The sequence below is a fragment of the Giraffa tippelskirchi genome, chromosome 12, assembly GCF_054371585.1.
Source record: "Giraffa tippelskirchi isolate mGirTip1 chromosome 12, T2T-mGirTip1v1.2.pri, whole genome shotgun sequence".
NCBI lineage: Eukaryota > Metazoa > Chordata > Mammalia > Artiodactyla > Giraffidae > Giraffa > Giraffa tippelskirchi.
In genome coordinates this window covers 21,027,832-21,041,178 of record NC_137286.1, presented here as the reverse complement: position 1 = coordinate 21,041,178, position 13,347 = coordinate 21,027,832, and the positions used below count along the sequence as shown (strand labels likewise).

Sequence of the window (13,347 nt, the reverse complement as noted above, 5' to 3'; positions counted from 1 at the left end):
AATCATTGCTGGAACTTTTGTCATACATGGCATTTTTACACTTGAGTTCTTTATTGTGGAAAATTCCTGGGTAACCAAATTTCATTTTCAAATAGTCTTTTAAGGAAGAGTTTATAAATACTTTATTCTAAACTTTAATATGCTCCAGACTGGCTGTTTATTATCCTTATATTCAAATTGGTTATGAATAAAATTCTTGGCTTAAGTATTTTTCATTCTAAACATTGTAAAAAGTGTTACTGACTTTTCTGACATCAAGTTTGTCTGAAAAGAAGTCTAGCGTCAATCATATTCCTTTTTTCCTCACTTAAAGGTAGTTTCTTTTTTCCTTCCTGGGTACCGGAAGGATTTTTCTTTTTTTTTTTTTTTTCTTTTTTTTTATAACTTTTATTGGAGTATGGTTGATTTACAATGTTGTGTTAGTTTCTGCTGTACAGCAAAGTGAATCAGTTATACACATACATATATCCACTCTTCATTAGATTCCTTTCCCATATAGGTTATCATAGAGTGTTGATTAAAGTTCACTGTGCTATACAGTAGGTCCTTGTTAGTTATTATTATTATTTTTTTAATTTATTTATTTTAGTTGGGGGCTAATTACTTTACAATATTGTAATAGTTTTTGCCATACATTGACATGAATCAGCCATGGGTTTACACGTGTTCCCCTTCCTGGACCCCCCCACCCACCTCCCTCCCCATCCCATCCCTCTGGGTCATCCCATTGCCCCACCCCTGAGCATTTGTCTCATGCATCGAACATGGAATGGTGTTCTGTTTCACATATGATAATATACATGGTTCAATGCTATTCTCCCAGAATGTCCCCCCCTCACCTTCTCCCTCAGAGTCCATAAGACTGTTCTATGCATCTGTGTCTCTTATTCTGTCTCGCGTATAGGGTTATCGTTACCATCTTTCAAATTCCATATATATGCATTAGTATACTGTATTGGTGTTTTTCTTTCTGGCTTACTTCACTCTGTATAATGGGCTCCATTTTCATCCATCTCAATAGAACCGATACAAATGTATTTTTTTAATGGCTGAGTAATATTCCATTGTGTATATGTACCACAGCTTCCTTATCCATTCCTCTGCTGATAGACATCTAGGTTGCTTCCATGTCCTGGCTATTGTAAACAGTGCTGCGATGAAGACATACAGATGGCTAACAAACACATGAAAAGATGCTCAACATCACTCATTATTAGAGAAATGCAAATCAAAACCGCAATGAGGTATCATTTCACACCAGTCAGAATGGCTGCTATCCAAAAGTCTACAAGCAATGAATGCTGGAGAGGGTGTGGAGAAAAAGGAACCTTCTTACACTTACACTGTTGGTGGGAATGCAAACTAGTACAGCCACTATGGAGAACAGTGTGGAGATTCCTTAAAAGACTGGGAATAGAACTGCCATATGACCCAGCAATCCCACTGCTGGGCATACACACTGAGGAAACCAGAATTGAAAGAGACGCGTGTACCCCAATGTAATTCATTTTTAATTGATTTTTGTGTAAGGTGGTACATGGTACATATAGTTTTACTTTTACATCTGGACATTTATTTATTCCAGCACCATTTGTGAAAAGGGTATCATTTCTCCACTAATTGCCTTTGCACCTTTGCCAAAAATCAATTGACTATATTCATGTGATTAATTTCAGGACTTTCTTTTCTGTTCCATTGATCTGTGAGTCTGTCACTATCATTGCCAGTAGCACACACTCTTGACTGCTAAATCTTGAAATCAGATGTCATCCTTCTAAACTTTGCTCTTTTATTATAGAACATTTTTACTATTTCGGTGCATTTGCCTTTCCATATACCTTGCAGAATCAGTTTATTTTCATCTACAAAAACAGTTGTTGAGGCCGAATGTGTTTAAACATACTCTTCAAATAGATACCTTTTTTCTTATTTCAATAATGCAGCTATTGATAACTTTAGAACTCTTCTTTAGGGATTTACAAGTATTATTAGCTTCAACTTATCAACCGTTCACGGTACTACACTTCACATATAATTTATGACCATAAATCTTTTATGTAGATTGATCATCAGTTTTTTTTAATCATTTTTCTTTGTGCATTGTTGATTTATAGTGTTGTGTTCGTTTCAGGTGTACAGCAAAATGAATCTGTTACACATACACACATGTGCTCTGCTGTATGTGCTCAATCCTGTCTAACTCTGCGACCCCATGGACTGTAGCCCACCAGGCTCCTCTGTTTGTGGAATTTTCCAGGCAAGAATACTGGAGTGGGTTGCCATTTCCTACTCCAGGAGATCACCAATTTTAATCATGAAATTTGCTTATAAATAGATTTGAGGTTTTTTTGGAAAGAAATTTACCTTAAAAAGATTACAAATCAATTTTTTATGTAGTGTCACAACTCACTGAGGTAGGTGATATTCAAGCTTTATAGGTGAGCAAACTTAAGAGTGATTGACTACCTGCGTAAGGAGTCATAGTAAGTCACATTGATCTATTCAGGCAACTCAAACTTATCATATCCAAAAATGGAATTATTAATTTATTTTTAAAACCTGATTCTCCTTAATTCCCTGTACCAATCAGTGACATAACCGCTCTCCCACATATCCAAACCAAAACTTCTTCCTCAGAATTCCTCTTAAATTGGTCTCTTAGTTTTGTTCATTCTATCTCTTTTTTCTCCTTGGAAATATGACTTGCTTTATGGACTAGGAGATGGTCAGTTCATTCTGTCCCTTTAAAAGATGGATCTAAATTGAACTTTCGTTAAATTTTTTAGCCCTCCATTGTCTGTTTTCATTTGTATATATGTTTTGTTATAGTTTTTATTATAATACATGAAAATTAGGCTTCTTTGAGGTACAGCCTTTTTCATTTTGTTCTAGGTACAGTTCATATTGAGGGAAGAATGGGGAAGGGAGAAAAGGAAAACAGTCCTATCCTAAGCCTTCTCTTTTAGTTAATTAGTCCATTCAATAAATATTTACTGAATATGTACTAAGTGTCAGATACACTGCTAGTTGCTGGGAACACAGCATTATGGTCTCAGTTAAGAAGATAAGTATCAAGTAATTACATAAATAATTAAACAAATAATTACATAAATATTTAAAATAATTTCAAGTGATAATGAAGAATTTTTGGTTCCGAGGAAAAGTTTATAGACAGCTCCTACTGTATTACAGTCTAGGGTTTCAGGTAAGGGGATCAGAACAAATACATCAGAAGCAAGAATAACAGCAGCAACAAATAGCATGTCAGTACAGTTTTATATGGCGCTGTAGAGGTTCCTTTCTGGTCAGCTGAGGTCTGTGAACTCTGAACATCAATAGTGCATTTTAGACTAAATCTTTGTTAAGATAGAGCCGATTTATAACTGAGCTTTGCTTGACTGAAAGGCATATTTAGAAGCATTGTGTATAAAAAGAAAATGTATAAATTATTTCACATCTCTCTCTTTTTTAAACAGGGTTTTGCATCTTTATTTCTCTAAACAATGACCTTTTTCCTTGGTTTGAGAAATAGTGCTCTACTTTGTGGATCAATGGGATATGATAGTTATTCTCAGTTTGAGCTTTCTCTTTCCTTTGGTCTCATAATAACATATGTGCTCGGTTGCTCAGTTGTGTCTGAATCTTTGTTACCCCATGGACTGTAGCATGCCAGGCTCCTCTTTCCATGGAATTTCCTAAGCAAGAATAATGGCGTGGGTTGCCATTTCTTTCTCCAACATTTCTTTTTTAATTCCTCATTTCTTGCTTCCTGTAATCTGGAAATTCCTTCCTTCTCTTTTCTCTTACCATTTTTTCCACTTCTGATCTACTTTGCATCTTTCTGTATAATGTTTGTCTTATTATTCTGTCACTTCTCCGTTTTCCCTTACTCCCTTAATTTTTAATGCTTTTTTGTCTCTTTTGCTTCTATCCAAAACTAGGGAAAAAAAAAGATTCAAGGTAAAATGACTTTTGTAGCATGCCAATATAGACATGCGTGCATATGAACATTCCAGCTTTTGAGATCATGATATCTTTTTTTCAGTCTGTTATTATTGGTGTTTTTTTTTAATACCGTATTAAAGGTGACACTGTGTAAAAAATGAGACTTAGAGAAAAAACAAACACTTTAGGATTTTCTGATAAGCTGATCATTAATTATTTTTATCATTTGGGGTCAAAGTTTTGCTTCTTCCCATTCAACAAGGTAAATGACTCTAGGTTCAGAAGGAAAAGATGTTATATTGACTGATTTAGGAATAAAGCAAGAAATGTGACATTTCGTGCATGAGTCTTTTCACTTGGAGTGCAAGGTTGTCAGTCAGAATTTGCATGGTATAGGAAATCAATTGAAACTTGAGCCCATGGACATTTACTTCAGCAATATTCTTACTGATTATCATGACTGTCTAATTAGACTGTTATAGGAATAATTTAGAGTTTGTGAAAGGTTGAGTTTCTTTTGTTTAAATTGTAAACTTCCTATTAATATATAATGTATAGTTTGTCAGCTATATTTCATACGACAACTATTATTTTGTCTTTATTAAGCAAATAAAACATATGTTGTACACGCTGCTAGTAAACCTTAAGCCTAAAAAGTCATTTTACATAGAAAGTTGAATGTCTTATATAACTTTCAAATTGCTTCAATTTTTTAAAGGTAAGTTGTTTGTCTAATTTTTGTTTTTATTAGTGATATAGTATATTATGTACTTACTGTAGAACTGAATTTAATCTTCTGGAAGCCACTTTTGTTGATTTTTAATCTTTAAGTAGATATTGATGATCTACCTCAGAAAAATGTGTCAAATATACTGTTTTGTTCTTTTGATAACAGCCATTCTCACAGGTATTAGGTAATACCTCATTGTTGTTTTGTAAGAGAGTTTTTAAGTTTTTCTTTTCATGTTTTATTTTTCTCTTAGTGACCATTTATCTTTATACTTATATCAATTTTAAAGGGTCATAATGAAACAAAATTGAAATTCACATGCTAAGTGGCTGACTTGGCTGACTCACTCATGCCCTGCATTTCAGACCTGACATACTCACTCACTAAAACATGATTCAGATTCATTTATCAGAAAGTGATAAATCACTCTATATCATGTACTTTTAAAGACAACCACACAAGTTATTTATAATCAGAATGCTGAATTCATATACTGAGGATCTAGTATATAATATCTGCTAAGAAAATTTGATTTTAATATTTTTTCTTAAATTTTAGTTATTAGCAAGGAATTTAATATTAGATTAAATACAGTTATCTTAACCATTTCCTGTTGAAAACTGTTAATTTAAATCATTTAAACTCTTAATTTGATTTTCCTTAAAGTAATAATTCTTCATTTTGTAGTGCCTGAAAAAAAATGTACAGATATTATACAGGAATTCCATGGGCTTTTTATTGTGTTGATTATTTGGAACATATGAATTAGTTAACCTATCTCTACTGCCGTTTTCTTTTCGTCCATATGTAATTCTTTGAAACAAAAAAAGAGGGAGATGCGTAATACTGAGAAATAATTTTTTTTGTTTCCAGTAATCTGTAAATCTAAACACTTAATTTCCATGTGTCTTTTCCCATTTTAAATGATCAAGTTTAATAAATTGTTAAATTTATAAAAATTTAAGCTTCTTTGGAAACTGTCGTTAATCAGCTCTTAGTTTGATTTCATCTATAAAGAACAACGTTAAGGTAAATATTTCTCACCAACTATGGCTTTCTTAAAAATCATATTTAGCCAACCAATAACTGATGGTTAAAGCTGCTCATGTTTTTCAAATATTTTTACATGATCTTAAACAAGTGTAAGAATTTTATCTTATACTTTTCCACTGTATTTTTTAATTGAGTAAAAGAAGTGATTATCTTCATAGTTCTTATAAGCTAAGCTCCTATGAAGCAGAATATTTGAAAACTTTGGATTTATTTTGGGAGAAAAAGATAAAAGATTAGAGTACATGTTTACCCTTATTGGAATGTGAATTCATGGGACATTAGCAGTTTGAGATATGATACATTAAATATATATAATTCAAAATTGCTTCACCTACTTGTTAACTTACACTATTTAAATATGGGTAGAAATAGTTTTTTTGATATATGTTCATATTTTTTCCTGTGAAAATGCAATGTTCTAAAATCTTTACTTCCTCTCTATGAATGTAGTAGTTTGGACTGTGGAGTTTGGAACAATTTTGTAATAAATTTATTAAGTATCTTTTATTTTTTCCTACTATCCTTTTTTTTTTTTTTTTGCAGTAAATGTTAAATCATAGGAGCAGAGAAATAGAGGGGAAAAAATCAAAACAGAAATTTGGATATCTAAAATTTTTAGTCCAATTTTTATTTTCCCTTTTTTTCTTTTTGACTGCACTGCGCATCATGTCTGATTTTAGTTCCCCGATCAGGGATTGAACCCATGCCCCCTTCAGTGGAAGCACAGAGCCCTAACCACTAGACCACCAGTGAATTCGCTAGTATAGTTTTTAAATAATTGAAGTCAGTTCTAAAATCTAAGTCATTTCACTGATAACCATGATAGAGTTTCATTTAATCTACCCAATTTAATTATTGCCTAAGTTATATTACAGACATTTTCTAAATATGTGATTTAGAACTTCTTTCTTTACTTTTACTGCATTTCTTCAATTTACCAGCATCAGCAAACATTTCAGTAAGCACTAAGACTCTTTTTTTTAATCTATTTTTAATTGGAGGATAATTGCTTTTACAATACTGGGTTGCTTTCTGCCATACATCAGTGGTATACGTATGTAGACATAGGTATACGTATGTCCCCTCCTACCTCCCATCCCATCCTCCCCCAGCATTATGACTCTTGTAAGGCAAAAATGCATTTATGACGGGAACCAGTTTACTTTTTTTGCCCTTAATTTGAATAATTCTATCTATGTTATGCAGAAGAGAAAATAATATTAGACATCTAAAAATGTGGCCCAGTTTTGGTCAGCGTTTCTATACAGTATATTTGTTTTACCAAATAGGTAGCAGCAGGAGATGTCAGGTCAGATTTAGTGGTAATTATTTGTTGTTGCTTTTTGAGGGAACATTGTTAAACTCTGTAGTAAAAATACTTGCCTCGTTTTATTTGTGATGATGTCCAAAAAGGAGAGGAAATACAGTTTCTGGTAAGAATTGAAAGTCCAGACATAAATATAATGATGAGAATGAGTGCTTCTATCACTGGGGAACTTTCTTCATCTAAGCACATATGAACAATTGATCCTTGTAGTCATATATAGCAGTAAACATTAATAACTTAACAGTCTGAAGTCAGTGCAGAAGATATGGGGCATTATTGACAGATGGAGTCGAGCAGGTGGCACTTTAATATGTTCAGTGTCATGGTTGACTCTAAAGACTAGTCGCATGAAATTACTTGAGGTTCTAAAGATTTAAAAAGCGAACTCATTTTGCTGCACTAAGGAAATGCTACTGATCAGGCTTTCTGTGTCCCTTTTTTCTAGGCTAGAAAATATTAACCCTGAAGAAAATGACATGGTAAGCCATTCTCTGAGGAGATTTCTTGATGTCAGTCTTATATCTTAGAGGCTTAAGTTCAATTGAGTGGGTTTCAAGAACTAAGATGTGGGAAAAAGAAGAATTGACACACTAATAATGTACATCTTTGCTGCAATATGAAAATTCAATAACTTCACTCCGTCAATTTACAATTCACATGTGCCTATTAATTAAAACCCTATATTAAATAAAGTATATTAAAACTTCATGTCTGACTAACATATAATGGTGTTGGTAGACATTACAGGAATTACTGAACAGAATAAACAATGCAGACACAGGGGTAGCTATTCAGAAGAATGGAGCTATAATTGTGGATAGAATCTACAAGACCAAGGAATGTAAAAAGAGAATAACTGCAGAAGAAATGAACGCAGTGATTGAAGAACGAGATGCTGCTTTGTCTCAGGTAAATGCATGTATCTGTAAAAAGCTATGTCTACCATTTTCCCCTCTTTCTTTACCTAAAAAAATGACTTTCCCCCACTTATTCTGAATTCAAATTAGTTTTTAGCTTATAATTAATATCACAATGATTAGCTATATTAAGATAATCATATATTTTGTTATATCATTCTTCAAATATATGCATCCTCATTTCTTAATAAAACTGTTAGCTTTTTATAAAAATTTAGTTCAATTCTTTAAAGTAATCGCTTTTATATGAGACTTCTTACTTGAGTCACAGTTTTGGGAGGGTTGAGATTATGTCTTTATTACTGTTTTATTCCCAGTGCCTAATTCAGTGCCTTTTAGTAAACATGGATAAATGAATCAAGTTATTAGGGTGTTCCTTTCTGAACATGACTTACACCTTCCTGCTCCAACTGAAACCTGATCACCACCCTGAGGATGCAGCTTCCACTGCAGTCCTCTCAAGTGTGAATGTATTCCCTCCCCCAGCAGTTGGGCCACCGGCCTTAGAGGCTTGTTCGATTAGTGCTTTTAGATCATTGTTCCTTTTTTCTCTCTAAAGACCTCCAGCTTTGAGACCCATGCATCAGATTGTACCACCCAGTACACACTGCTGTTGCAGTCATGTATACACTCCCATATAGCTTCCTTCATCTCTTACAGATTTTAGGATCTATTTTACTTTCTCTTTCTTTAGCTCACTCCTGTCACAATTCTTGGTGATTTAAATATCTATGTGGTTGATTCTTTCAATAACCATCTCATCTCTCAGAATCTCTCTCCTCCGATCTTCCAGATGCTCTTTACCCGTTCTGCTATCCACCCTATGATCATACCTTATTCTTGGTCATTATCAGTCTCAATTTCAAGTGTCCACTTACTATCTTTCCAGCTCACTCTAAAACTCTAGCAAATTTTCAACTCTACTGGCGCCTGATTATATTGATCTTATCACCTCTTTTCCTTTCCTTTAACCCCTTCATGTCCTTTCTTCTCTCTTTATCTAGCTTAGATTCCTTGGGTCACCATAATTATCTCCGATTTGCATGTGAGATAACCTCAGTTGTCCTGACCCTCTTCCTTTGTCCTGCTCACCTAACAAAACCTAAGTTTTATAAATTTAACTTTCTGCCTGTTCTATACCTTCAAAGCTTTATATGGCAGACATTTGATGACTGAACTGTTCATGACAGTTGTCTTCAAGTAGACCCCTGGTGTTGCCTGATAACCTTCTTGCCTTTTGCTAGTCCATTCACTCTCCCCCTCTGGAGGACTCTTTTATCTTCTTCTTTTCTCCTCAAGTATCCAACCTCTTCTCGCCAATAGGAAGAGAAATTTCTGCTTGTCCCCACCACATCATTGACCAGCCTACCTGCATGTGGCACCCATATGCTCTGCCTTTTCTACTTTCTATCTTTCTTACATATTTCTGTTAGTGGACAACTTCTCTGTTTCACACTAGTGGACCTCTTTTCTTGCTTGCTTAAGGTTATCACTTAACCAGTTGTCCCTTTTCTACTTCATAAAATATTCCCTATTAGTTCATTTCTATCAGTATCTGACATTCTTTAGTATATCCTTGAAGGCTGAGTGAGTTTTGGCACATCTTGGTCTACCTGTGGTTTACCCTTGTGCTTTTGGTGAGGTTTCCTAAACTGAGAGCTGAGTATTCACTAGGGACCTACTCCTGGAGAATCCTCTAGTCTGTTGTTTGTCTCCTCAGCATTTTAAGACTGTTGGAAATGCCAGTATTCTTTCCATAGGGCTTAGGGCTTAGCTTTTTAACTTCGAGCCCTGTACAGGTTTGGGATTTAGCAAATGATATGAGATGGAAACAAGTCTCAAATCTCTAATTTTGTCACTTCAGCCGTGCATGAATGCCAGAGGCTTAGATGACTTCTCTGTTCTCCAACCAGAGTCCTCTATGTAGTCACAGCCTGATTTCTCAGCCTCTTGCCCATTCCTTGGCCCTTTAAAACTTAGGAGGAAAAACCGACTTCTGATCTTCAAATCACCTGTCTCCAGCTAAACCCTCTTCAGAATTCTAGCTGCTCAAGTCATTGTTGCAGCAGCAGTCTTCTGCTGTCTTAAATATGATTTTTAAATTTTAATCTAGCTTTCTTTTTTCTTGGCTGAAGCACTGTTCTGCCACAAATAATTCTATCCTATCTCAATGTGGAAATTGACATTTATCATTTATCTTCAGATTAGAATTGGGAAAAGTTCAATTTAAACTTTTTAAATGAGCAACTTTTTTTTTTTTTTAGCATTTTGTACCCTGCCAAGTGTATTCAATCTTGAATCATTCAGTATATTGTTTAAAAAAAAAGTGAAGTGTTAGTTGCTCAGTTGTGTCTGACTCTTTGTGACCCCATGGATTGTAGCCTGCCAGGCTCCTCTGTCCATGGAATTCTGCAGGCAAGAATACTGGAGTGGGTAGCCATTCCCTTCTCCAGGGGATCTTCCTAGCACAGGCATCGAACCCAGGTCTTCTACATTGCAGACAGATTCTTTACTGTCTGAACCACCAGGGAAGCCCCATATTGTTAAAAAGAGAGTCAAAACTATTTTTATGAGCTTACAACAATTACAGGTACAAACTCCAGCTTAGGATGTTTTAGAAATCACTTTTTTTGTTAACTAAAACATCCATGTACATGGAGAACTGACCACTTTCTTCCTTTATCCCTACTATATTCTGAGTCTTTATTACAAGGTCTTTGCTTTTGTGTTTTGGATATATTTTATATACCAACCCCCATAACCCTTTTGGCAAAAGTCCATACCCCAACTTTCATTCCTATGCCTTACTTATTCAGTGCTCAGAGGCTAGGCCCTTCACCTACTGCACTGGGTACCAGCTGAGTCCCAATCAATGAAAATATAATATTATTCTATGGACTACAACTATCAGTGAGGCCTAAAGCCTTCTCCTGCCAGGCTCTAATCATCTATGCATATCCTGGGAAATCAAAACTAGCCTAGAACCAGTCTAATTTAGCCAGAACCCCAAGGAATAATATGATAATTATGTGAAAATTTGACTGGACCATGGGGTGTCCAGCTTTTTGGTTAGACATTGTTTCTGATTGTGTCTGTGAGAGTGTTTCTGGATAGCATTGACATCTGAATCTTACATCATTGACTTCCCTGGTTTTCAGGCCTTCAGACTAAAGCTGAAACTATACCCTTTTCATATGGTTAGAATGAGATTTTGAGTCTTTGGAAAGAATCCACAGAAATGTCACCTTAATTAGGAAAGAGTTTCTCTTTACCCAGGTTAAGCATCTCAGTGTCCTTTCCCTGAGTTTCCTTTTCCTTTGATGTCTTCTAGTTGTTAATTTTCCTTCTGGGCCTATCAAGGCTGAATGAGTGACCATAAATTTCTATTACCTGAACACCATGCAGAGAATCTTAACTCATCACTATTTTCTGGAAAAGAGTCATTCCAAATCCCTAAATTCAGTAGTAACCCTTTTTCTTCTGTGCACTTTTCTTTATTGTGTTTGTTGTTGAAAATATTTTTAAAACATTTATGTGCCTCTTTTAACCAAAATATAATTAACACATTTTTTTTTGATTGTTACTTACTTCTGTCAAATGCTATAATGAAAACTATAGAGATCCTGAGACCTTTCAGGTCCACAGTTGACAAATATAAAAAGCAGGGAGGACCACAGAGTAAATATCGGGGTAATTTAAGAAATTCAGCTAAGCATTTCACTAGTCAGGTTCCTCCTTCTCTATAGCTTGCAAGCTGTTGATATACCATGCAGTAAGCTCTAGCAAAATGAAAAATAAACCAGTTAAGAGGAAGATGTGAATCCAGTCCAGGATTACAATGAAGAAAATTCTAAGAAGACAGCTGAACAGTGTACAAGTACAGGTCATCTGTTGCTTTGTAACTCTTTGTACCTTTAAGTGTATTTCCCCCTCTCACTGACACATGCTTCTATCCACTTGTTACTCTCTATATACCTACTGCTTTATAGCTAATTTAAATATTGTCTCTTCCATAAAGGTCTCTTACATGGCACAGTATTGATAAATATCTGCTTTGTGCCCACATTTTACTTTACATCCTATTATACTACTTGTCATACTGCAGTACAGTTAATTGACTTTATGCCTATCTTCCCACCTAACTTGAAGGTAGGAACTGTTCTTTATCTGTGTCTATTAGTCCTTAGGACAGTGTAGGTGCAAAATAGATGAATTAATGAACTGATGAGGTCAGCTATTTTATATTTTAGATCTATTTCAAAATCAGTTCAGTTCAGTTCAATTGCTCAGTCGTGTCCAACTCTTTGTGACCCCATGAACTGCAGCACACCAGGCCTCCCTGTCCATCACTAACTCCTGGAGTTTACTCAAACTCATGTCCATTGAGTTGGTGATGCCATCCAACCATCTCATCCTCTGTTGTACCCTTCTCCTGCCTTCAATCTTTCCCAGAATCAGGGTTTTTTCCAATGAGTCAGTTCTTTGCATCAGGTGGCCAAAGTATTGGAGTTTCAGCTTCAGCATTAGTCCTTCCAGTGAATATCCAGGACTGATTTCCCTTAGGATGGACTGGTTGGATCTCCTTGCAGTCCAAGGGACTCTCAAGAGTCTTCTCTCCAACACCACAGTTCAAAAGCATCAATTCTTCTGCGCTCAGCTTTCTTTATAGTCCAACTCTCACATCCATACATGACTACTGGAAAAATCATAGCCTTGACTAGATGGACCTTTGTTGGCAAAGTAATGTCTCTGCTTTTTAATATGCCGTATAGGTTGGTCATAACTTTCCTTCCAAGGAGTAAGCGTCTTTTAATTTCATGGCTGCAGTCACCATCTGCAGTGATTTTGGAGCCCAAAAATATAAAGTCTGCCACTGTTTCCAGTTTCCCCATGTATTTCAGGATAAACTGAACTAAAAGGAGTTATTAAAATATTATTTACTCATCCACATTTTACTGGGGACCTGTTATATCTTTGTGTTGAGGGACTCAGTGAAAGTGAAAGTTGCTCAGTCATGTCTGACTCTTTGTGTCCCCATGGACTATACAGTCCATGGAATTCTCCAGGCCAGAGTACTGGAGTGGGTAGCCTTTCCCTCCTCCAGGAGATCGTCCGAGTCCAAGGATAGAAGGTTCTGAGTCCTATGAAACCTATGTTTTAGTATGGTAATAGAGATAGTGAACAAACAAATGAATGAAGTATTTTCAGTTAGTGATGTTATTAAAATAAAAAGGTAATGGAGAGTGAGCACAATTGGGCATAGGATTGTTACTTTAAATTGGGTGATCAAGGCAGTTCTTTTGTTGAATTGTTGAATTCTGGTGAATAGTTGAATTGAGACTTGAAAAAGAAGAGTCTGGCCATGCTAATCTATA

The 13,347-nt window shown here is 35.2% G+C and overlaps 1 protein-coding gene across 42 annotated transcripts in view; it reads left to right on the top strand.

The window, feature by feature from the left end:
* MIPOL1 (mirror-image polydactyly 1) overlaps positions 1 to 13,347 on the top strand; it is a 305,559-nt gene that overhangs the window by 92,974 nt on the left and 199,238 nt on the right. For all 42 annotated transcript variants that reach the window (XM_081547834.1, XM_081547833.1, XM_081547856.1 and 39 more), the window contains 2 exons: positions 7,501 to 7,534; positions 7,794 to 7,964. In XM_081547834.1, the coding sequence (XP_081403960.1) occupies positions 7,501 to 7,534; positions 7,794 to 7,964 (205 nt within the window). The remainder of the gene's footprint in view (positions 1 to 7,500; positions 7,535 to 7,793; positions 7,965 to 13,347) is intronic.